Below are 26,492 nucleotides of genomic sequence, written 5' to 3'. Positions count from 1 at the left end.
TTGAAATTAAAAAAGTTTATTTGAAGATTTGTAAAACAGCTCTGTGAAAGACCAACGTTTCCAAGACACTACAATATGATAACGCATTTTCCTATTGTTAGAATATAAAAAAGTCACAGTCCTTCAACTATCTAAATAAAAGCTTACATTTATAGAACAAACATTTTACTCGCCATACAAAGAAAGTAAATGGGTTTGAAAGTCAGACTAATCAATAGCACCAACACTAGGTGATCACAGCCCTCAGGGGTCCGAGAGGCCGCGTTTGTCATTCCTATGCAATAAAGCAGGTTAGTGAGGCAAATCTTAACAGCAAAACAGACCTACGAGCACTGAAGAGTTCACGCAATGAAATACCATAACGCATTCTTTTTACATTCCATTGAGGCAAACAATAGTAGCAAGCCAGAAACACCAAAGAGTTCCCGTTAAACTCCAAGCTTCCATTTCGGGACAACAAATCTTCAGAACTTACAAATGCCAGCTCTATTTTAAACACACAACTTTATTCACTTTATGTTTACATAATATGTGCAATAGAGACATGTGCAATAGAAAGGTGAAGAACAAGATGTAGAAGTGGACAGTATTACAAGGATCCAATTATCGCTTCACTGTAAAGCAGCACAGTATTATACTGCTTTCCGGTGATATTCAGGAGGGGCTACTTCATAGTCGCTGGCACTAAACAATGCAGAGGAATTCTTTGCTAAATACCTACGAAAATAATAAAAAGATTAAATTAGTTTCTTGTTTAAAGTCTCTGTTATTTAGCAACAGGCAAGCAAATCATGAGGTGTTTGCTGAGACCATAAAACCTGATTTCAAGAGTACAAATCAAACCTGTATCTACTAAAAAGTCATCTGTAAAGCAATTAGAAGATTTGACAGCTCATGCAAAAAAAAAAAAAAAAATCAATTCCAAACAAGCTGTCAAGCAGCTCTGGCTCCAGGTGAGCCCAGAGAGGTTAAGATTACGAGGATGAAAGTTTACATTTGAGGTTCAGTCAGCTGCTGTATCAAGAATTGATTTACTAGTGGTTGTACTGAAAGGGGTAGGGGCACAGAATAGGACACCATAAAGTTCTGTCTGTACAAATATGGAACTTGAACGGCTAAATGAATGATGGCTAGAGCAAAACGGGCAGGGGTCAGCTAAGCACAGTAGCAGAAGACAAGCATTATATGCCACTAATTCGCATCAGATGGATTCAGGGATTTCTGGTCAATGCACTGCCCTCACATTTCCATCTTCACAGCTGAAAGCTCTTTAGCACTTGCATTTCAGGCTGACCCAAAAGACTATGATCTACCAAGACTCTGCGACTAGTCCAAAGCAAGTTTGCCCTGGAAATCAGGCTGATCCATTTCCAGCTCTCCTGCAGAGCCATCCGGGATTTACTGAGGGTTTTCTTTCAACTTCCAATAGCTTACCCATTCACAGAGGCAAGAGCCGGTATTTACTGCCAAAACAGCTTAATGCTTTGTTACTCTAATTATTTACAAATCTCTACTTCCAAACACTATCACTAGACCACTAAAGCCTTGTATGAAAACACACAGAACATTTCTCCGTGACATAAGCACAAACGGAAGTTTACGGCTTTAGTAAATCTGACCAAGAAAATATGCCAGTACAGCAAAAAGCTGCCCCGATGCTGTGAGCTGGCATGCAGCTGAACAGGTCCACGCCACACACCTGCCCCTGTGTGTATGTATACATAAACTGCAGAAGCATAATACTAAGTTACTCCAGTGTGGTACAGATGCGTGGAAGCTGCTGAAGTCATGCTCATACATACATATGGGGGAACACAGGTATGACACCTGACACTAAACTGAATTTTAATTCCATTTTAGATCCTTACATTCAGGAAACATTTACACGTGAAATAAGCAGCACGTGACTTCGTAGTTCCTTATAGCAGTGAGGGAAGTATTTCATCACCTGTCTGAAATCAAATGTCTGATTTTCTTTTTTTTTCCCCTTAAGAAACATTTAGCATTACAGTCTTTGTTATTATTTAGGATGGTGTTTTCCATCCTAAGTGTAACATGTATACAGCACCACAGGGTAGGAGTGCACTGAAACTACAATAGCAGTCTGTCTCAGAAAGAACATTAGTTAAGGTTCGTAATTTTTTAACATTTACTCAATTGTTGTTGAGTAACCGTTGTGTAATTTAACAATTTGCTGTAATTATCATCTGCTTTTTATAGCAGCTACAAATAAATGCTGAAGTATTTATTTTGAAACAAGTAGCAGACTTGGACAGTTTAAAAGTGCAGACTAATAGTTATGTAAACAAACATCTAACTAGCAATAAGCTCAGCATAACTGGAGAGAAGTTAAAACCAGTCTTACTCATGTTACTATAGAGCAGAGTTTGAGAAAGCTTCACTGCAACCTTTGAAGATACCACACAGCCCCAAGATTGTTTATAGCCACTGTTCACCAAAAATAGGCTGTATTACAACAGCCTGTGCTTATTGAACTTTTTCTTTCTTGCTGAAAGACTTTAAAAGTACTTACTTTAAGAAGTCATGCAAATAGTTTAACAGCAAAGCCAGACTCTTCTCATCAAGAGGAGTGTAAGCAAGCATAGCTCCAATTCGTACTGTTTTAAAAGAAGCAGCACATGTTATAGTTGTTGTTTATAACTAACAAGTATTAAGTACAGTCCAGAACCTTACAGTCAGCACATAAAAGCAGCCCAGGGATCCATTCCAGTATATACAAGCTCACCTAAAGCAACTAGAATATATATATATATATATATATAAAAAAAAATAGTTGAAAATCTATTTCCATTCCAAATCCCTGAATGGCTCTGAACATTTTAGGTACATGGAGTAAAGAAAGAATGAAACCATGTGTTTCATAGTTGCTTGTCAAATTGCTGTAGTTTTTTCTGCACTCAAGACAGGAAAAGGAAGCATTTGAACACTTCTAACTGGCCTTCTTCAGTCTCTGGAGGTCATACTCACCAAATAACCTCAGTAGGTGCGGGGCACCATAGACTTGAGACATTGGAGCATCTGGGTGATCTGCTAAAATTTCAGCATACTGGGGCCTCTCAAACTTGTACAGCAGTTGAGTTCCCAGCATGACATTGAAGTATTCTTTAATTCCAGCCACAACTTCATTGACTGCATACTCCCTGGTAAACAGAGAAAACACTGCAAAGCCTTGTTCTGACGACTAGACGGATGCAAGATGAGACTCGGCTTGGTAAGTCCATCAAACTTGTAAAGATCTTTTACAAACCTTCAGATTTTTCAAGGAAATTTGTCTGGAGACCTTAAAACATACAGCCACAGGGAGCAATGCATTTCAAGACCTCCTTTAAAAATGGACTGTTCTGAACTCAGTGAGAATTTAGGCAAATCAAGAAAAGCCTCGCTTTTAGTCATCCACCCAGAAAAGTGAACCCTTAGAGCAGTCCTTTCAAAGCAACAGTATGTATGTATAAGGACACTTACCGGCTCTTAACGTTTTCAACCAAAGTTAATCCCAACTCACACCAGTTTAAGTACAATACTACTATAAGTAATCAGACTGAACTCCTCCTTAATGGAAAGGGACCACCTAATATTCCAGGCAACTGACCCCTTCTAACTAGGCCTCTCAGTGCCATATTCCTGCAGGCCTCCAACCTCACAACTAATCGAAGAAAACTGCATAGAAATTAGCAGTGACACTGCACATTTGAGAAGTACAACCCTCACTTCACCCTGCAAACAGATTTACAACAGACATTAGGACAATTACATAAAAGAGTATTAAAACACCCCGACAAGTCAATAAATGCACCCTCTTGAATGGAAGAAAATAGCTGCACATTTCTAGTTTCTCTCCCTTTAAAACAGGAAAGCTTCGTTTAAGAATAAACACACCTTGTTTGTTGTCAGGGCTGGACTGATGGGGTAATTACAAATAAGAATCTTCAAAGCTATCACCTCAAAGTAATTAGCTTTGCTCATCTGATGCTTACTACCTCCCTGTCCCCCACCGCTCCACCTCCATGAGGAAGTCCATCCGTACAGTAAGGCTTCGCTCATCTGCTAGGCAGCTTTCTCGAGAAGTTTGTTCAGCTCATACATAGCAAGTGCCACCAAATTTATTCACTCAACATAGGAAGCCTGAGCTAGAATGAAGGGGTGGAGAACTATTCACTCTGCTTGTACCAGCTTCCTTCAGGAGGCGGCTTAGGGGAAGCGGGGGAAGCAGAAATAACATCCAGAAAGTAGAACCACATTCTTGAATTACATCCACAAAGATTTCTAAACTCCTCAGCCACCCTGGTCTTGGAACATGAAGCTGGGCATGAGGCTGGGACATGTTTAACCATCCACGAAATACAAGGCCAACAACAACAGCAAAAGAAGTATATTTAAGGTCTGAAATGACCACTACTTACTTGTTATCAGTATTTCCTCGTGATTTTTTGTAGTTTGCATAATCCTCTAAAATGGAGTCAACATTCTTCTTGGCAGGAAGATAAAAGAGCTACAAAAGAAGTAAAACTGAACAAATACAAGTTGTCTGGTTTAGGCAGACATTTGCATCTGCAAGCTAAATTTAAACCAATGCACATAAGGACATTTCTAGAATAAAATTAACAGGTTAAGATGTTAAGTGTTATTAAAAGGAACACCCAACTATTTTAGTTGTGCATCCCAAATAATAAAACCAAGCCATAACAGCGACCTGATCCACGTTTCAGTTTAACACTTGTGCTGCTCAACAGCAACCTGATGAGCTCCGCAAGTCACTCAAAGCACACACATGCCCCTACAGACCTGCCTACCCCAGGCCACACAGCAGTTACCAAAGGAGCAGTGACCATTTCGCCTGTTCTTCAGCCTGCTGCTCTTCTCGCATCCACAGGTCAGCACCTGGCACTACTATTGCTGTGAAGCAAAAATAGCCTGCCAAGCACCTGCCGGGAAGTTTCACTGCCTGCACAGTGAAGAATATTAGAGCTACATCAGAGCTCACAGAACTGAAGACAAAATATTCCCAGCCATGATTCATCTTTAATACCATACACAGATCGTCTGTACCCACAGACGCTAGTTAGCTGTATACAGCAAGGCTCAGTTGTGCAGCAAATTCATATATTTGGGGGATTTTATTTTTCTGAGGCACGGGACTCAGTTCACTTACCTGTTTCCTTTCACAAGAGCACTAGAGCCTGAAGACATTCTGGGGTGGGGGAAACCCTAATTCTCCAGAACTGGAGATACTGTAACACAAAGCAGTGTTACAAAGCACCTTTACTGCTGAGGCAAGTTTAAGATTTGTATTCACCAAGAAAAGTCAGCCTTATTCACATAGGATTTGAACAAGATTTTTACATGTCTGGGATTGCAAGAACAGAGACAGTACCTGGCAGCAGCAGTAAGTCAGAGCAGGCAACTGCATCCTATCAAACAATAACAAGCAGTTTTCAACAGTAGCGTTTTCTATGCTTCTTGCCAATTTCAGTGGTGTTTCATACAAGAAAAAAGTCATGATTCAGTAATATGTTTTAAGTTCCTGAAAGTGTTTTATACTTTCAAAATGGCAAGCAAAGTTAAATTCACTGTGTTTCGGGAAGCTTTATGTGGATCCAGGCTGGCAGAAGTTAAGGATCGCCACCCTAAGCGACAGCTTTCTGTCAGAGCTGTAGAACAACTTAAGAGACTTGCAGAACTTGGCAGTGAGTGAAACAAACAAGGCAGGAAGAAGGAGCTGAGGCAGAACAGCCCAATAGTAAACTGTTCAGAACATACCAGCAGGCCAAGCACGAATAAAGTTAACACCACACTTAAAGCTTAAATAAGTTGTTAAAATTATTGCCTTTCTAGCTTATGCTTGATTAGACCAGGTCTGTTCTACACATTTACATGCAACTCTGCTGAGCCACAGTCCTACTAACAGGTGACCTTTGGTTAAACCCTAACTGGAATGAGAACTGTCAAGTAAGCCATCAGGCTGCTGTCAAACTCTACAAGAGATTTCACTACCCTGCACTTGAAAAGGATCTACAACCCTAGTTTTAGTGTCCTCATCTATATGTGGCCAGATTGTTTATTTGACAAATTACCTGCTTTTGCCTGGTGATCAAGTCCCAGTCATCTACCAGCCATGGTTTCAGCTCTTCTGGGATTTTCACCTTTACTTCAACTCTGTTCATAAATGTTTCTTCCTGAAAAAAAGTGAAGCCAAACTAATTACTTTCAGAAAACTGTCCAAGCTAAGAGCCACCCATATTCCTTGTTTTTACAACTGAAATACACCACTGGACTAAGGAATTGCTATAGTAATTGCTGTAGGCTCCACAGGGAACAAGGAAATAGCTTGGATTTTTCAAGGCCACTTGGGAACCTTAGTTTTGCAAGTTGTAACATTTCACACTGCCATACTGCAGGACAAAGTATTGCTGTCTATATTTCTGAGCAAAGCAACCCTCCTGTTTTCTATCAAAAATCCTGTGAGAGATTCAGAAATACATACACTTTCAACCGTTGGATCCACTCGAGCCCTTTTCTTCCTAGGAGGCTGAGGAGTCTCACTGGTACTGCTCCCTTCTCCAATTCCTGGAGCTGCACAGAAGACAGATATTGTGCTGCTTAAGAAATCTGGTAAGTCAGTAAGAAATACCAGTAAATAAAGATTTAGAGGAAGTATTTAAGACTCAGGTTTCTTCAGGTCACCTTTTCACTTTTGTTTTAAATATTACTTCTGTTCTGGAAGTCCTACATATTTCTGACAGCTTAAACTGCTATATTTACACTTATCTGAAGATGGAGGTTTCCACACTAATGACAAACCATTATGTCAGTATCTGTAACACTCTTCAGAAGAATTTTTGGAACCAGCAGCTCAGTTTTGCAGGTATGTCACATCTCCATCTCAATAAGAAAACCTGAAGTTTGACTTAAGAAATTATTTCAACAGATCCATGGGGATATCACTTTGCTTTTAGTTTGCAAGAGGTCAAAATCTTGACAGACTGGAACAAGTAGTTTGTGTACAAACCAGAAAAGTATGCATTCCTCCTGACTAAGAGGAAGAGACATCCAAAGTCCAAGAGAAACAACATAAGGTGATATTAAATAAACTTAGTTGAGGCAGATTTAAGGTCTTATCCTTCACAAAGGATATCCACTTATACACAAAATAAAGACATACTTACTTTTCTGTTTGTTCTTTTTAGTTTTCCTGCAAGAAGAACACAAATTGTTGCAAATAAAGATAGCCATACTTAAAGAATTGAAAGTAGAAAGCCAGAAAAAATGTCCACTAAGTTCAGAACAATGAGCGAATACTCAGTGGTCTATGGAGTATGCGGATAAAAGCACATGAAAGAAGTGTCAGATATGACTTAGCATCACAGTAATGACACTACAAGATTTTCATTTATCAGGTTAGAATTCACCATTTTTGGGGGGTCACTAAACTTAAACCTACAAAACCACAGAAGGCACGCCAAGAATACATGAGTATTTAAAAAACCCTACTGACCGACACTTATGCAAGTAACATCTACAGATGTGTCATACGCAAGTTCTCTTGGAAAACTACACTAGATTTGTAGGTCTTTTACTTCTGTATTTCAGGGATCTCTTGGGAGACAGAATATGGGACAAGGAAAAAGAAGTGCTGGGGATTATCAGATAAATCTCAGTCAACTGAATTAACTTCCAGTAAAGTAGTGAAAACCCCCCAGTTTTACCACTACAGCAGTAGAGTGAAGTTTAAATAGCACTATCCAAATTACATGCATGAAGCTGCATGGACGGCCTACAATTCCATCATCAGCTTTTAGGGGAGGCCACGATTACACTTGCCACTTACTAGAAACGTTTGGAACGGTACTAAATAGCATTGTCCATAATATTTACCTTCTTCCAAATGCTTCTCTCAAGACTTACTGTTTCTAATTTACACGCTTCCCTAAAGTCCCTATCCTTAGCCCTTATTTTTATTCCACCTGAAGAACTGTACTTACAAAAAATTTAAAGACACCTGAAATGCAATGTACGTGACATGTAAATATTCAATAGGACAGTTTAATTTGTCATTGATACTCTTGGCCTAACAGGTTATTTTTGTTATTATCTGAACTTTGTGTATTTACTAACCATTTTCAGAAAGTTTAAGAATACTACTAGTCATGTTTCAATTTTCTCACTACCATTAATAGAAATCCAGTTAAACCTCTCAAAAAATTGCACGTTGTGTGGATAAAACTCTTTACCAGTACAAGATTATTTCCTTGGAAATTCACCACTATCTCAAGTGACTCTTGTATTCAGGCTTTGAACTGGGTTTATCTGAATCAGGAAGTAGGTAAAGTTCTTAGGAAGGTCTGAAGATAGGAGTGAGGCTTTTTTCAAGCTTCAAGTCAAACAAGCATTAGGCTTAAACTGTGGGCAGAATAAAAATCATCTCTCTCCAGGAAGAAGGAACAATTGCCAAGTTAAGTCACTGATAACAGACTTGGGTATTGAAGAGAAAATCTTTTCTTCCAAACCTAGAGTAAACAAGGAGGAACAGGGAGTTCTTTCCAGAATTAGTATCACAGATAAAAATAATGTTAAGCATTAGTTTAACAGCAGAGTCTTAAACTGGGACAGGCAATGTAAGGTACTTAACTACCGCAATTAAGACAGTAAACCACATCTATGTTACTGAAGCACAAAGTCTATCAAAAACCATTCTAAGCAGTCGCTTGTGGTCTCCCACCTCATTCCTTATATTTCAAGTCATATGCCTCTGCTTCAAGTCAAAGCAGCCATCTGTTTGCAAAGTCTAAAAGACAAATCTGAGTTAGGGAACAAACAGAAAGAGCTAAGGTTAGAGACAAAACATTAGCATTGGGCAGACTTTCAATAGCCTGTACAGCAGACCGGCTGGAATCATACTCTTCACTAGGTGAAGGCAGCTGTGCCAGGTGAAGCGCTGCTGTTGTGTACAGTAACTGAAGCAGGCAGTGCACTCAGTATCCAGGAGAAAGACAGAGCATCTGTATCACAGAGGTTACAGCCAACCCTACTGATAGAAGTTGTAGCCCAAGATGAGCAGCACATCTTAGATAACTAGATTACATTAATCAGACCAAACACAGTCAATTTGAGATGTACAGCTGAAGAACACCAGGTGTGTTCCTCATGATGGCAGACAACGCCTTCCTGCAGGGACAAATGGAATGCAAGTCCTGAAGTGACACAAAAATGAAACTTATCTAGGATAGGTTACAACACATTCTTTTGTGCCACTTCACAACTATAATATGAACAGCAAGCCCTATATTGCTGCATAGAAGCAATATAAAAGCTTTCATTGACTTCTCTTTATACAGCAAGTACAGCCCAGCTGCTATACTTCATTCATCTATTTCTCTATTGACTGGCATCTTTCACTGAAAACTGACCACAAAACTGAAAAACAGCATGGAAGTTTCAAGGAAGCTTCTGTGGAAAGAGTTTTAATTAAAAGACTGAACAGAGGCACCAGGTGCTGAAGATTTCACAGTTCAAACTTAAAGGATGCATCCCGCCGTAATCAGACATCACCTCCTCAAAGAAGCAGGGCTAGCAGCCTGTTGCGGTTAGAAGCTAACCCAGCCCTCGTTGCAGGGTTTTATTTTAGCAGAACAAAACCACGCAGCTGTAACAAGAATATTGAAGTATTAGGGATCAAAATGTGAGACTGAATTAGAAAGCCAAAAATAAGCGAACTACTGACATAACCATCTGAAATTGTGTAGAAACAAGGCAATCAATAGAAAAACAGTATTACAGCTTACAGAACAGCTCACAACAATGAAATCCTATGGATCAAAGGTGACAGACGCAGAAGGAAAATAAGCAGTCCATGCCACAAGAGCGTAATACTGAAATTTCACTTTCAGTACCTGAAACAGGACTGTGCTCGTGCTGAAATGGTAAGACTAAGAATGATGCCATAGAAGACGGCATACTGAAAGACTGCACTTCACCTTTCCACAGACATTCATCAGAAGAAAGATTATCAAGTATCTGTCACAGAACCTCAAGAAGCCAGGAATCTTTGCACAGAAGAGTTAAGTGTTAATGCTCAGATCTCTAATCTAGAGTGTCTTCTGGGACATGCCTAGAGAACTGTCAGTGGAAAATAAAAATAGCTTAGAAAATAAAATTCAGTACAGGCAAGTGGCATCAGGAAAAATCCAACACTTTGGAAGGTTTACTTACTTCACAAGAGTTAGGAATCCATGACGTAGATTAAAATGCAGTGGACAACAAGTATTTTACTCGCCCAAAATCCACGTTGCTTTTAAAGGGACTTAAAGGTCACTTAGAATGTCTCTACAATAGCCGGTTAAGATATGAACAGCAGAGAACGAAGGTAGCTACCCGCTTGGTCTCAGACATTTGAGTTGAATAAATTTGTAAGTGCCAGAAAAAAAAAAGAGATCAGGTGCTAGTTTACTAACAAAACAACAGTTGTAACTACACTATATGAAATCATGAAGCCTCTCCAGGTGTATACAACATCTATAGCAATTTTAAAAAGTAAATTAAAAGATTCACGCGTGAAAAGCAAGCGCGCTGGGAAAAAAGCGTGAAATCACCTACTATTGCTCAAGTAGCTTGGTCACTAAAGCTGTGAGAAGAAGCATTCTGATGAAGATGCAACTGAACATTAGCAAAAGGATAAAAAACAAAGTCAGGAATATATACACCTATGTCTCCTGTGCCTGGCCAGGCAACCTAACCTTAGAAGACACACAATAAAACTGGAACAGGTAAAGAACAGTTGCTAACGTACTACAGCTTTATACCTGGGGTAACCATGCAGACAAGGGCTTTCTGAAGCTGACAACTCGGCAGGAAGAAGAGGGGAAATGTCATAGAGGTATTGCTAGTGATAAAAGGTGAAGCTCAAAAACCCCAATCAATCTTTCCTCAAAACAGATGAAAAAAAAAAAAAAGACCAAAAATCCCAAAGCAGTAGACATTAAAAAGACAGGAGTCATCCTCTTTCCTCCCCTCTTCAACACAATCCTGAATTAAATTGAGAACACACCGCCACAAGATGATGGGGATGCCGTAAGTCCTAAGGGTTCAGAAGTTATTAGATAAATATAAGACAGTCCTACAACGGGTTATTAAACCCATCACATGGATGCAGCCTCCAGCTCTGAAGTCCTTTATTACAGACTGCTGGAAGCAAAAAGGGTATTTGGGGGACAGAATCATTCTAGACTTGACTCCCTTGATTATCCTTAAGCACATGTTACTGGCGACCATTAGAGAGCAGAAGAGGTTAGGAAAATCTCTGTCTGGAGCCGGTGTAGCCATTCCAATATTGTTACAGCCCGAGACAACTGGCATGTAGGCAGCATTCATATGCTGCTTGACATTTAGAGGACTTCAAGTAGCTTGTGAGAGCTACTAGCTGTGCCAAAGATAGCAGAGGATGCCGCAGGAGACAGGCAGCAGGAGCATATGCTTTTGAGTAATATGTTCAGATTAAGAACAAGACTCCTATTAGAAGAAAAAATAATAACTCCCACGTTGAGATACTGTTTTGAGAGCATCTCTGATCAGACTGCTCACATATGTCATTTACAAACAGATGCTATTCTCAAATTTGTTATCCAGTGCCACAGCCTCTCTCCAGAATTTGCCCTTATTTTCAAAGCACCTGTTAACTCCAATTGTTTGTTGATTTTTTTATTATTATTTTTTTTTGCAAGTTAATCATGTTAGGCCCATGCAAGGTAGCATAAACTCTTCAAAGTTGGAATTCAGCAGAGCTACATATAAAACAGTCTGGAGAAGCTAATACCTGTAGTGTTGTATTTCATTTTTGGCAATCTGCTATAAGCGTACAATTTTTTTTTCTCTGATATCTTCTAGTTATCATAAGATGAATAGTTATTTTAAAAACAAATGTATACAACCTGCATTTCATGCATATTTCTATTTGATCAAATCTTGCTTCAAATAGTCTCAACAGCCTTTTGAGCCAGTTGCTGCAGTTTACAGAAAGTTATTTTGAACTGACTCCAGCCAACATTAAAAATACAGCACCTTAAGGAGCAAGTTCAAACCTGACATTTCTAACACCATCTATCATAACAGCCTTGCTCCCAAGACTCACAGGAGATGGTGCCGTTTGTTACCAATTTCCACGGACGCCGGACTCCTGGCCTCAGTAAGCATGCAGACCAACTGTAACCTTCTAGAACTATCCAGTTTCAAAAATCTGAAGTCAGTTGTCCTCCACTTCTTGTTAAAACAGTGGACACTGACTGAATTTGACTACTCATATTGTATACTATCCCAACTGAAAAGGTATAGAATTTCAGAGAAACTAAAACCTGGCAGACCATACCAGCTTTAAAAAAAAACCAAAATGACATACTGCAGTACTTGTAATTGTTAACTGAACTGCTACCAAAGCTTACATCATTACAACTGAGGACTTTAAGAGGCTCTAAAAGAAATCTATGAAAGCAAGGAGATTTGGATTTCAGGATGAAAATCCTGGTTTGACAATCCATCCTTAACTCACCGCGTCGATATTGTAGGGGTCTCCAAACAGCAAACAGTATGCGCTCCATCTCGTCTGAAAAATCTAGGCACAATGGGGGTTGAGTTAAGGAAAGAATGTCAGACCTAGTGTTTAGCCTTAAAGAGAATCTATTTAAGATTCAAAAATTCACCTTTTTAGCAGCATATTATAGTCTTACTGAACATTCCTGGAGGATAAGTTGTGCTTAGATTGTTATTTCCTTTCCATTACTGTTTGGCTATCTGAAGAATAAGTTTCAAAACATAAGTTACCTTTCCCTTTGTTTGATCCTCCAAGAATGCTACAAAAGGTAAATTTTGAGGCCCAAATAGGTTGACAGCATCACCCTTTTAGAATAGTTGCGTGATTAGTTTCTCCCCCTCCCCACCACCAGTACTTTACGTATCTACAGTGACCTTAGATTTACAACAAGAGAACAATCCAGAAGTTTTATTTTGGAACTGTATTTTGAGGGTTTTTTTCAGAAGCCATCTTGCCTTTAGCTGCAAGCAGGATGCAAGAAGCAGTAGTTTAATCAATAATACATCAGCAATATCACAACCCTGCATCACTGCTAGGGTAAGTCAAAGCATTTCCTCTCCCTCAGCCTCCAAATAGGGAAGAAAAACAGGGAGACTTTGTTGAAAGAAGCACAGGTCTAATTTAGAAGGATGCATTGGATGCTGGTAATGGCTAGAGACTAGGAGCAAGATCAGTGCAACAAGCATATGAGACCCTGTTATAACTTACTCACAACGCAAAACTGCTTTTCTAATGACAATAGTTTTCCTTCTTCCCCTTTACAACTCTGAAAATCCACCATCAAGGAGTTAATTTTTTCAATCAACATGAAACAAAAGTTTCAGAGAATTAGCTTATTGTCTGTTTTGCTACACTGGAAACAATCACCCATGCTTAGGATAGTGATGCCAGCAAAAAGCAAAGCCACTCCCTTTTTCCAACTGGTTTCAACCAAAGAGTAAAGACAGACCTGGTAACATGCTTTCAAGCTTTAAAATTATGCTGAGGCTCCTGAGGAAGTAATTTTTGCTGTGTGTCTCTCCCTTGGATACAACATTATCAGGTGTGGTTGAAAGGATTAAGCAAACTTGGATTTCAAGCACAGATTAAGATTTAGCATTTACTCAGCCAGAGAGAACAACTCATCCCGCTGCAATCAGTGTGAACTACCAAGATGACTAAAGCTGACAGTATGGGGAAGCCTCATCCTGAAGTTACTATTGGGATGTTCTCTATAATACAAATTGTAGACATTTACAATTGAGTCATCACTACCTGTGTCAAAGTTACACATGAAATTAACTCTACTCCCACTAAAATGCAAGACAACTCAAGTGCAACCACCTCATAAGCAGCTGAATTAGTAACAGTCATCATTTAGATCAGTTTTAATTAGATTTTAATGCCATTCCTTAGGAACTGTCCAAACAGATATTTGGTTGGAGTTTTTTTTTTCACTCCCAAATGAAGACAAAAAGGTGACTAGGTCCCTGTCAGAGGTCCATCCCGTGCTGTCAGAGCACCCCAAACCGGTGGTGTTAAAAGCACCCCAGAAGCTACAGCAACAGACCACAGGGGAGCATGCATGCAGCATTATGGCCAGATACACTGGACTCCCATTCCAGAGACCAAAAGCCAATTTACAGACTTGGCTAGGCTTTGACTAATCCTGAAGTAAAATCTGCACTCAGCGTCTAGAGCAAAAAAGCCCTGCGCCCACTACCACTGCACTTCTCAAATCAATGATACGTATTTCATAACGAAGATGCCCATGAGACATGAAATCTGAGGCTGCTGTCAAATGCTCTTCTTAGGAATTGAATGCATTTCAGCAGCTTCCTCATGAAGACTAGAATCATAAATGAAGTTAGTTCAAAGCATCACATTAGTAATGACCACCTTCATAATTAAGTGAAGTACTACCCCAAACAGAAGAGTTTCATGGCACGTAAGCAAAGCAGTAGCACTGTACCGATTGTATGAGAATCTAAACGTAACACCACACAAGACTATTCTGAAAAACAGAAAGGATGGGATGAAAGAAAACTGACAGTTATATCCTGACAATATTTTTTCTAAGAAATGTCTGAGCTTGCTTCTGGTCTCTTAAGATGCAAACCCATTTTTAATCGTATATGGGTTTAGTTTTGTCACAAACAGCAAAACAAAGACCCTTTAAATCCAGTTTTAACAATTGTAAGGTAAGAAGGTAAGGCATTTTACAGATTTTATTCAAAAGTGCTTGCACAGCTTGGAAGAATGTAAAATTCTATGCAGAAACTGATTTACTAAGATACACAAGTCTTATGAGGATTCACCACTTTTTGAGTGTCAGTTCACTAACAGGAAAAATAAAGAGTGCAAAAAAGTACAGAGTGTTAGTGTCTACTCAGTACCTTGACTCAGTATTAAACACCACACAATCCAAGAAGGTAGTTTTAATAAAATACTTCCAACAAAGCCCTCTTTGGTATCACAGAAGTGAAACACAGCTTTTGGATGAGTTGTGTCAGAAGTAACAGTTTAGCCTGCAGAACCGTTCTAAGAAAAGTACTATTTAAACATCAATAGTAAAACTGACAAGCAAAAGTTTGGAAGGATTTTTGGGTGGGGTTTTGGGGGTGGGTTGTTTGGTTTGGTGGTTGTTTTGTTGTGGGGGTTTTTTTTTGTAATAAAAAGCTTCTTACACTTCAACATTTTTCTGCTGCAGACCAGAAGTCTTCTTGCCCGGAGCAGCACCTCTCATCTTCCCCTCTGCATATTGTTCCCTTTAAAAAGAGTAAATTCATAAATAAGACTTTAATGGAAGCAGCAGCTTGCTTTCCCTCAAAGGTGACCAGGTTATGGAAAACACTTAGTGACTCTGTGAATCAGTGCGTGTCACGAGCAGGAACAAATTCAACTCATTGTCAAGAAGATTTAGGCTTCATACAACACTCGGTAGTATGAACACCTGTTTCCTCCCCCTCCCACCATCTTTGTTATTCTGAATCAGATGGAAGCAGCACACTGAAAAATACAAAACAACTTCTCAATAAAAGCATTTCTATTAAAAAAAAATGCAAGATTAGCACTCATAAACAAAACAGTAATCAAGGTACTTGGAGGCATCCTGAAGCTGTCTGAGAAGATCCTTACTACTTTAACAATGTATTTTATAGATACTGCACAAGGGTCATTTTTTTTTTAGCCCCCTAATTTCCACATTACAGGAGGTACTTCCAGCTAGTCAGGCTGCCTGCCTTCATCAACCCACCCCTCCTTAAAACCTCAAGTCACCATTTTACAGCTAAGTAGCTGCTTGCTCTTCTGAAATGCTAGAGGACAAAGATCAGAAGACCTCTGTAAGCCAAAGCACCTCAAGATTAAACGAACTTTATGAACACCTCTTGAAGGCTTTTTTTCTTTTATAACTCACTAACTTCCCTTAATACATAGTTGTTGGGTTGAAGCTCTACAGAAAAATTGTTTACTGACAAGGACTTCTAACAAAAATACTTACTGATTGGCCTTTTGAAGTTCTTTTTGTTTCTGCAAATTGGTATCCACGTATTTGAGCACTCTGCTTTCTGGAACCCATTCATCCCAGCTGAAAAAAAAATTTTAAAAAATCAAATGATCATTCGAAACCATCACATAATTGCATTCTACACACAACAGTCAATTAAAAGCTTCACGGAATTTGAGACTGAACTCTGCTTTTGTGTCAAGTCATGGACTGGCACAAATGGAAGTGTAAATTACCAAACGCATTCCCCACTGACTGAAGCTGTTAACAATTTTTCTAGGGAAGTGTAACCCTCAGTAATTTCCAAAGAGTTTCCCAGACTTGAAGGATGGGCAATTTAGGAGGGAGGGGACTGCCTTTAATTTAAAAGAAGCATCTCAGAAAAAAAAAAATAACTGTACGCTTACTAAATTATGGGACACCTGCAGCCGTAACTATATCATGAAGCAAGTTTCCTTTATCTATTCCAACATTTTATAGGTTAACAAATTCAGCAATAAGATCTTACTGTAAGAAGAAGAGCTCTGATTTCTGTCTGTGAAGGAAACCAAGATGGCATGAATATTTGAAGAATCTGAAGTGAACGATTTAAGAGAACAGGTGTTGGGGAAATTGCCATTACGAGCAAGAATTCCACTTTGACAAAGAGTGGATCATCTGAGCAATCTGACAATTTATTTCAAATAAAACACATTAAAAGTGGCCAAGTTATTCTGAAGTACGCAAGTTAAAGCTTTTTTATATATAAAGAGTTCTGTGTCATTTTCATTTCATGGCAATAGCTGCCAGTCTTGGAACATCAAGTTGGCAAAACCAATACTACTACAGGAGTAACAAGGTCTTCAAGAGTGTTAAGAAAAGGCAAGCTTAGCATCCAAAAGTTAGAGAAACACATGTCCAGCTGTACACATACTAAGATTATGTTTTTAGGACAGTGCTTTGGTCAGATATTTAAGCCACTTATCTTACTCCTGCCTGTACAGCTGCAAGAGACCTTCAAAAGAAATGCTACAGAGCTGTGCGGCACATCATACTGTACAATGAAGAAACTTTTTTGGTATCCTAACTGTTGATATTTGGAAAAAAAAAAAAAAAAGTCAAGCAATTAACACGTAACAAAGGCCCATAATTACAGAAACCAAAATTAAGGAGTCATATTGCCCCAGTCGTCTAGATCTTGCAGCAACGCCACTTTTAATGTAATTAATTGGAAGCTTGAAGGCAAAAAAACTCAAACAGCGCAAGCAAGAAAAGCAGGAGTCACGACATCACTTATGGCACCCTTCACGGGAGATAAACAAGGAGAGGAAGTATCCAATTTATGCTGCCTCATTAATATACAGCAGCCACCATAAGAACCAATTACACTCCCTGTAACTGTCAGTGCTTACAATAAAACATTTATCTGTCCAAATGGCAGGGAGGGTGTGTGGATGCATTTAAAAAAGTTACATATTACAACATGAAGTTCAGCTTGTAGTCACGTCAGTGAGATCAAGATACTAGTGACTAAGAGTCTTCACTCGAGAGTCTGCAGCATTGAAATGAAACAAAACTGGAAAGTGCTCTCTGAAATACTTCTGGAGTCTGAAGAGCTGAAGATTTTAATTGCTAAGAAAAAACCCCAAATTCTACTTTTCCTAAATTCAAAACCTAGCGGCAGAACAGAGTTCAAATGAAAAAAAAAAAAAAAGACAAGTACATAAATGCAATAATCTCATTAAACTATTCACCTTCAATGGGTTCAACATTTATTTCAGAGTCACCTTTATTCCTCAGCAATCTCTCACCTAGAATCCTACCATTTTTACAGAAGGGAAAAAGTATCTCTAACTTCACCTTAGCATGAGAGGCAAGAAGTGAAATATCGCCTAAACCTGCCCCTGTAAGGGACTAAAATAGACAGCCTTTCCCATTCTGAATGCAGCCTTCAGTAAGGCATGCTTCTCCACGTCTCGGCTGCCAAAAGTAGTATAAAAGTAAAGTACACTGTGCATTTGAGTAGGGATTTTTACTTCACCTCAGTATGGGTTGCTTCTCCTACGAACGCTTAACAAGGAAGTTTGCATACTAGGTATTTTTGCCAGGGAGGAATTACAGTAACTATTTCCAAACTTGAACAAACAGAATGCTATAAAGCATTCCCGTTAGTCTACTGACACCCTAAGCTAGTCTGTCCATACAACCAAAGCCCTCAAGGAAATGGTTAGGCAATGTTTTCTTTGTGTCACTGTAACATCGGCTTATGTATAAAAATCATTTAAGTCAATTTTAGAAACACTCTCCAAACACCACTGACATGGTAGTGCTAGTCCATCAAGCTCACATTCAAACTGACAAAGCTTGCATTTTCCCCATAAAGGAAAAGGAAATACTGCTTTCATTTTATATGATACTTACTTTTTATTCCAACCACTGTAATGGATAAAGTATTTCACTTGCTTGTCCTTTATGGCAACCTTTACACACTGAAACAAAGAGGAAAGTACAGTCAGTACCAATGAGAACAAAGAGATCTGCGTGAGTTTTGCCTTTTTAGCTTTCAGAGTTTAAGCATGCAGAGATTTCCATGCAAGCGATCCAAATATCAGCAGCTATTTCACAGCAGAAAGGAAGTTCTCTCACACAAATTACGGCCTATTTACGAATTCAGAAGGGCTAGGCAAACAAGCACCTCTGCTCAGGTATCCAAAGGGACACCTTCGTTCATGAGAAGGATCAGAAACCCCTGAGGATGACCAGAAGAGTAAACAAGCAGTCGCTTCACTACCCCCAGGTTAGCCAGAAGCCATTCCACTAGAGAGCTTGTTCACATGCAGGCCCCTACCTCACAGACAGGTAAGCTGGCTGAAGTAGAGGAGTCTTCAAAAGTAAAATAAGTAATATGGATCTCTACAGCCAGAGAGAGCATTATATTCAGTAGGAAGAGTTGCAGTAAGGGCTTCTTCTAGGTTAGGAATGTATACACGACGTAAATAAAAACAGTTCTTTCCATCAAAAGACTGGCCTGAATACAGTTAACCTCCTCATACACTGATAGTTAGGCGAGACCATTAAAAGAGGGAATGTACATTACAAGGCTGCTCCGAACTGCTCCACAATATCATTCAGAAACGCTGCTCTCAAATTTTTCTGCCTTATGGTTTAGCACGTTCCTACTCGCAGCCTGCAAGACCCTGCCTTGGCTCGGAGGAGTATGTTCAGGTGAGCTGGAACAACTGTGCACGCTGCCCAGTAACAACACAATCATACTCATACCCCTGCAGTCTAGCATGCAAGAGCTCAAGTCGCCACATCTATATAAAAGGAAAAAAACCTCACAGCCAGAGATACACCTCTTCCTGAAGAAGAAAAAAACCCCCAACAAAACAAAAAACCCAAAAAACAGCCCCGAAAGGAAACTACATAACCCTAGCTAGATTAATTGTGCCCACCACACATCCCTGAACTTCTTGGCTATACCAAATTAAATCCACCACTTTAACCAGAAAGTTATCAAGTCTCGTTCTGGAGATGCTGAGATATAGATGCCACTGTAACATGTTAACAGTGAAATAATGAGAATCTTGTAAAACATGAAGAATCACCCTCGTTGGTCCTAGCTTTTAGTGCCTTTTTAAGGATTTTTTCCATTGAAGTAGAAAATTACTCACAGAAGTCATAATTGCTATTTTCCTGCCTTGCTAATTGAGTCGCCTCTAAGTATTTGAGAGGGCAGAACCTTCTGCTATACAATGTTTTCTCAGGACCACTGTGGTGACCTCAACGTTGTATACCCTCTTCAATTTAAAAAAATCGTCAAGAGAGGAACATCATATTGCAGTACTAATGTCCAAAATGCCACATAGGGAACTTAAACACTGTCTCACCTAGACTTGCAGCTAGGAGTAAGGATATCCTAATCCTGTTTTACATCCTGCTGCACCAGGGGCTCATTTTGACAGGCCTGAAGTTAAAACCAGGACCATGTGCTTAGAAGTGTCTATTTCTTTTGAAGAATATAAGAACTGAGCACGAAGTAGAAGATTTAAATACTTTTCTATACCAAAATCTTTTCCTTCCTGCTGGAGGTTGGATGGGTCTTAAGTGAATCTCCTTGAACTCTGCATTGCATGGAGATGTACACACAGTTGCTGTTTGCCATAATTTCTCACACTACTCTAAAACAAACAAGTGCTTCTCTGATCATCTTGCCATGGGAAGCCAAGGATATGATCATCAGGAACATAACTTCCGTATTTAGACCCACAGAAAAAAAAAATAGATCAAAGGAACAGGAGGAAAGCTGAGGTTATTACTCATCACTACCTACAAAGTACCTTTGTAAAATTAAACCCAGTTCCTTTTGCCATTTCAGGAACCCAGAAGGATCCCGACTTAATATAAATAGCCAGCCACAAGCTATCCTGCCAACCAGGAAATCCCTTCTAGCACCACGCTGGCGGAGCCAGCTCCTGCAACACTCATCCCGCCTGTGTGTAAAGGAGAAGAGGGGCACAGCGCAGCACGGAGAAGCACACACCACTGTAGCAGCTCTGGGCTGTTTTAATTGACCAAAGAGTTAAGATTGCTGCTAACAGAAGTTTGTTTCCACAAAAACAGAAGCCTTGATTACTCTCCTCTCTGTACTGGCACCTGGGCAGGCACTGGCAGAAGCCAACACTGAGCATACATTCACAACACACTTGTCCTCCAGTTCTACAGCAAGGGAGAGAACAGAGCAGAATTGCTAATGTGAAAATGTGTTAGACAAACACATCCCCTGTCAATGCTCTGGGCATGATTTTAACATTAGAATGATTCTCTCCTGATAGCATGAAAAGAGATGTCAACTATTTCCAGCTGCCTCTCTACTACTACCTCTCTGAACTTGTCCCATCAATTAACATTTACTGATGTTAAAACCTAATGGATTCAAGTATCTGTTTAAGGTGCCCCAGGAATTCCTGCAAGTCTTCTAATCCACACAGCTACAAAAGCCTTCCTTTTTTTTCCTCCGAATCACAAATTCGCAATGCATGGTTTCTGTGGTTAAAAAGCCAGAACTGAGAATGCCACTTCTGTTGTCACTTTAATCCAACATTATCTTCTGCGGCGTTATCTTATTTGAAGACCACTGATTGTACTCAGCCACCTACACCTCTGAGGAAGCTCTAACTGCAGCTAACTTACTAGCTCATGCATTAGCACCAGCACCAACTCCTATGGGCACAAATGATTTCCAGTGTTCTGGGAACACAGGTGTATCAGATGTTCAACACATAAGACCATTCAGACATTAGTAGTTTACCAGAACAGCTGCATAATACCAATGGCTTTCTGAAATTTTTCTATAATATAGAGTTCCAGGATTCAAAACCGATTTCATACATTATCAGGGTTTCATTCCTTTTAGTTTCAATCCTTAATCCCATCTAGCGAGGCACAGCAGCTAAACTAACACAATTGCTTGTTTCCCTGGGGAACAGCCAGAACCCTCTGCAGCAATAAGCAACCACACATACCTTTGCTTCATAAAGGAGAGGTCCATGAAAACAAAGCACTCGTTCACCTGGAAGAAAGTTGCAGATAAACATCTTAGTACACCACCAATGTGCCACTTCTGTAAAATATGTCATCAAGTACAACACAGAATGAATCCACTGTCAACCTAGAAAGAAATTCAAAGGCAGATACTGATTTGAGAACGCAGGCTGGCATTTGGGAAGCAAATTCACTTGCGTACAAAAAAGGATCAGAGCTCTGATTATTTAGGTCATGAAGTAAAGATTCCCAAGGACCCCTCTGAAGAGCACTCATGCAAGGACAGCTGCAGGCAAACCACATCCAAGCCTGCCCAGACTTCTGCAGAACATCTGATGACTTCAACAAACAATTGGCACCAAAACATACATTCCTGCCCATACGTCCAGCCACTGCCAACTCAAGTTATAGACACCCTCGCACTCCGTTGCAAGGCTGGCATGGAGAACTCCTTCAAAGCCTTGAATTTCAGATGCAGACATTGAAACACGCTGGCTCGACACAAACTGGCTACTTCAGCCCAAGTACTCAAGCAGTAAGCAGGTAAAACTGTCTTACTGTAAAGGATTCTTTAGTCTCCGTGACACTGCATTTTGATTCAGAGCAGGAAATCAGCTCTTGTAAGTGATGTCACCTCTGCCTCTTAAGCTTCTGACATAAATAAAAGCAAGTGCCGTTAGTGCTCCTTTTCCTGCAGGAAGTACACCACCTGGCATTTTAGTTCAATGAAGCCAGGAAGAAAGAGACCCCGACATTGTTCCCCCATCCAGCTTGTGGGACAGAAGAATGCCAGGTTTGTGCAACAGCAAGAAAAATTGTTCACTGTGGTTTTTAAGTAGGAAGGGATTGTTCTTGAGCCTGGGTTTTTTCCCTCCTCAATGGCAAGGTCTTATTGTGCAGTGACGTTGTGGGAATGTGAAAGTACTTAACACAGGATATCTGAGTACAGATGTTTCCTTCACGAAAACTGCAGTGCCTCACATTTTCAGAGACAAGCTGTGCAACACACAGCCAGTTCTTGCCAGTATTTCCAGGTCATACAGGACAGAAGAGAGCTGCCACTGTCACCATGTGCAGGCTGGGCAGTACACACACGCAGGTATTGCTGAGGGACTGGGCTGGGAAGGCAGCACGCAGAAGCAGGCAATCGTGCCCTGAGCAGAACTCTGGATACCTTCTTCCTCATGAGCAGCTCGGGGACGACTAGGGTAGAGGAAGGACCAGTTCACAAGCTCCAGGTTTAAAAGTACCCTCCACTGTAACTTTTACTCTGCTCTTCAGAACAGCTTCCTGCATATTCAAGGGCTAAATACAGTCGGTGGCACGCTGTACCCCTTTGACCCTTGTGAATCCTGTACAATTCTGGCTTTATTTGCCTCTAACCCAGACACAGCACCACATTGATGAAACTTTTACCCAGATAGGCTCTAAACAGACACTCGCTCAGCAAACAGCAATGGAATGTCCCCACATCTCAATATTTTTTTTTTTTTTTGTGAGGTGGCAGAGCAGTTCTTGTGCTCATTCCCAAAACACACTGCTGGCAGGGTCAGTGCAGTTATGCAGGTTATCAGGTGGCTGATGACAAACCACCTGATTTTGCCTGAAACAGATGAGGGAAGGATTCAGACACACCATTTCACCACCAAGACTGCGAGACAAGCAGACACAGCGACAGCCTCTTCAGCCAGCACAGCTGCTATCGCATTTCATCTAACATATCCAAAATCTGATTGAATGAGATGCAACTATGAAGTTCCTACTTCGTTCCTGCACTGACTAGAAAGAATTGCTTATGTTTTAAGATTTCATTATTATCCAGTCTGTAGGAACCCATGCCCTCCATAAAGCTGAAACAAGTATCCACAGTAAAGTCTAAGAACACAAAACTAGGTCAGAAATTTATTTCAACTTGCAAAATGCTTTTATGTATCAAGAAACAAGAAGGTTTAGAAAAGTTCTCACAGAAATGCCCATTTTGATACATTCAGTACTTTTTTTTTTAAAAAAGGAAAATTTTTTATAATGAGGGCTGACAAGGATCAGGAGTTACATTATCCTCATGTGTCGTAGCACTCGCTAGTGCTACTGGAAAACACATCTCCATTTCAATTATTGTGCAAGGTCTTCCTAGGCAAGATGTCGACAGTTAACAGTAATTATTTGTTTTTAAAACACACAACATGTATTTCAGTTTTGCAGAAAGGGTTCCTCTGTTTTCACGATAACCTAGCAGGCTCTTGCTCCCTCACAGCTTACTCCAGGAGTGCACAAGGCCTCTCCTCCCAACCTACAGACCATGCTTTCCTACACACCGCTACCGCTGTGGTGAAACACCCACACCTATTCCTTAGCCCAAAGACAACATCTACAGATCAGCTCTTTAGCTGCAATAGCTAGTAGAAAATACCAGAACATGCTGTTACCACCCCTGAATGCCAAGCTACACAGTGAGTTTCTGTTGCATACGAATGGCTGGCACCTGGCCAGCACATACTGCTCCAGCATCAGCTCAGCTCCGAACGAACGTCTCCTGGCCTCACCCCACCATCACACAGCTTCATGCAAGGAAAAGCTCGGGGAGGTCAGAATTCAACTGTCCACTCCTTCCAGCGTTTTACAGTGCAGAATATTTATAGAAGCAAGAGTTTCTCAATCTGTGGAGCAAGGATACAGCTACCAAGGAAGTCTTCCCATTGGGGTCAAGAACTGCCTTAAGCAACTCAGAAGCTGAATCTGACATCTGAGACTCTTTTGTATTTGCCTTAAAAAAAACCAGTAAATCAGTGTCAAGATACAGAACACCTGAGTACCTACAGCTTTTAATTCATAGTTGCCCCAATGCTGATCTCATTTCTCATGCCTACCTAAAAACCCAATTTTGAAGGGTACTCTTATCTCTAGCTTAACATTTAGGTTTTCACAGTAAATTTAATCTCCTCCTCACCTTTTGCTCTGTGAAAAGCTCCTATATGGATAACTTCTAAGTCTACCTACCACTCTTTGATGTGTGTTTAGCTTGAAAATCTACAACTAAAGTAGTTCTCATTTGTCATGCTGAGAAGAGCCACAATAAAGCATTTTGAGTTTTAGGCCTGCAGGAAGCTTTCTTCACATCACTTTTCTCCCTTTTAATGTTACAGCTGAGATCAAACACACATTATGGAAAAAAGCCTAAAAATTTTAACTTCTGTACTAAATTTAGGTTGCTCGTATTCTTACAGCTATAAACATAATTTCAGTCTGGAATTCGACTTCAGTTTTAATTTCTGCAGTTCACTCGATATCACGTTTATTATTATAACACAAATCATACATTAAAATCTTGATTATTTCTGCAGGTTAATACCACCATTGGTATTAATGCACGGCATGGAATGCTGATGCACAATGGAACACGTTCCGACACAAGCAACCACGAAGCACATACAATTACAGAGCTGTTTAAGCTACCCAGAACTGCCGGCTTCCAGTCATTCTTCTGCGACCTGTGCTTTTAAAGATCAGTCACAATCATGTGGAAAGTCCTGCTTAGAAACCCAAGCAAGGGACAGGTAGAGAGGGAAGTGGGAACTATGTCTTAACTTTACCATTGCCTAGCATTGGTATTTTTATATATTATTATAATATATATAATATATTATTATCAATCACAACCATTACCTAAAAATAAAAATGTATGTAAGTCCCATAAATAGCATAACCCTAATTCACCTAAAAAAAATACAGTATCTGTGGGTTTTGTTGTAAATATGGATCCCACCGGGACTGCCAGCTGTTGTCCAATACTCTGAACCTTCCAGCACGAGGACCCCTAACTGAGCTCCCTTCCAAGGGCCAGTAAACAACCACCATGTTTCAAATTAAAGAAAAATAAAGATCCCGACAGACTTGGGAGATTTCAACAGTTTTAATGCCAATGAACGTCCACGCCTGCAAGAAAACGAAGCATATTTAGAATACCGGGGGAGAAGGAGGGCCCACGTCTTACTGGTAGGGAAGACGAGGAACAGGAAGAGAGACAAAGCCTGCGGGAATTCATTTTTCCACGTCTCCTCCCGCTGTCAGGGCTGAGCGGGGAAAGCGGAACCCCGAGCCGTGCCCTGCGCGGAGGAACCGCGGAGCCCGGGGCGAAGGCGGGCCTGCCGGGGGGCCTGGCCCCGCTCCCTCAGCACCAGGCGCTGAGCCGCGCCCCGCTGCCCTGCGGGGAGCCCGGCCGCAGGCAGGGCCGCCCCCCGGAGCCCCGCTGCAGACGGACACTTGTCGCCACGTCAGGGCCCCCCAGGCCGCCCCCCGGCCCCGGCCCCGCTCCCGCAGCCCCAGCGCCTCGGCCCGCGGCTCTCCACGGACAGCAGCCGCGTCCGTGCCCTAAGCGCCCCCCGCCCCTTGGAACCGCTCCCTTTGTTCCTCTTTAGGCCACCCACCGCCGCCAAACCGCCGGCAGCAGCGGGCCGAAAGCGCCGGGGGATGAACAGCGGGACCCCCCCGCCGCCTCACCGGGGCCCGGCCCTGAGACAGCGCGGACCGGCCCCTCCCGCTCCTCAGCCCCGCCGCCCGCTCCCGCCCCGGCCTCTGCCCCCCCCGCGAGCCTCCCCACCACAGCGTACACCCCGCCCCGGCCCCCCCACCCGCACTCACCCTCCTGGAATTTGGGCTTGGGGTCCTGCTTGGGCGCCATTTATAAGTGACTCTCCCTCCTCCCGCCCCCTCCCCGCGGGGGCCTCACCACCTCCGCCGCATTCTGCGCGGCCGGCCCCAGCCCTCGCCGCCCCGCGCAGGCGCGCTGCCGCCCGCCGCCCCACCCCCGCGGCATGCCGGGACGTGTAGTCTGCGGTGGAGCATCCCGCAACCAACCCCCTCACTCCGGGGGGATGCGGGTAAAAT

At 41.2% G+C, this 26,492-nt stretch overlaps 1 protein-coding gene across 4 annotated transcripts; it reads right to left on the bottom strand.

The window, feature by feature from the left end:
- Nucleotides 1–26,391, bottom strand: MORF4L1 (mortality factor 4 like 1). Of its 4 annotated transcripts, XM_055716078.1 has the most exons (14): nucleotides 26,247–26,391; nucleotides 21,590–21,636; nucleotides 18,486–18,553; nucleotides 16,594–16,659; nucleotides 16,080–16,166; nucleotides 15,265–15,345; nucleotides 12,557–12,619; nucleotides 7,185–7,210; nucleotides 6,503–6,591; nucleotides 6,093–6,194; nucleotides 4,422–4,510; nucleotides 2,989–3,161; nucleotides 2,534–2,618; nucleotides 1–717 (listed from the first exon to the last, which is right to left on the bottom strand). In XM_055716078.1, exons 1-14 carry the CDS (start codon nucleotides 26,284–26,286, stop codon nucleotides 633–635), a joined length of 1,101 nt encoding a protein of 366 aa, XP_055572053.1. In that variant the 5' UTR covers nucleotides 26,287–26,391; the 3' UTR covers nucleotides 1–632. The 4 variants fall into 4 exon arrangements, with proteins under 4 accessions (XP_055572053.1, XP_055572054.1, XP_055572055.1 ...); XM_055716079.1 differs by lacking the exon at nucleotides 12,557–12,619; XM_055716080.1 differs by lacking the exon at nucleotides 16,594–16,659.
- Between the last annotated feature and the right edge of the window lie 101 nt (nucleotides 26,392–26,492).

This window comes from Falco cherrug, chromosome 7, assembly GCF_023634085.1.
Source record: "Falco cherrug isolate bFalChe1 chromosome 7, bFalChe1.pri, whole genome shotgun sequence".
Classification (NCBI taxonomy): Eukaryota; Metazoa; Chordata; class Aves; order Falconiformes; family Falconidae; genus Falco; species Falco cherrug.
The sequence above is the reverse complement of the archived record's forward strand: the minus strand, read 5'-3'. Positions and strand labels throughout refer to the sequence as shown.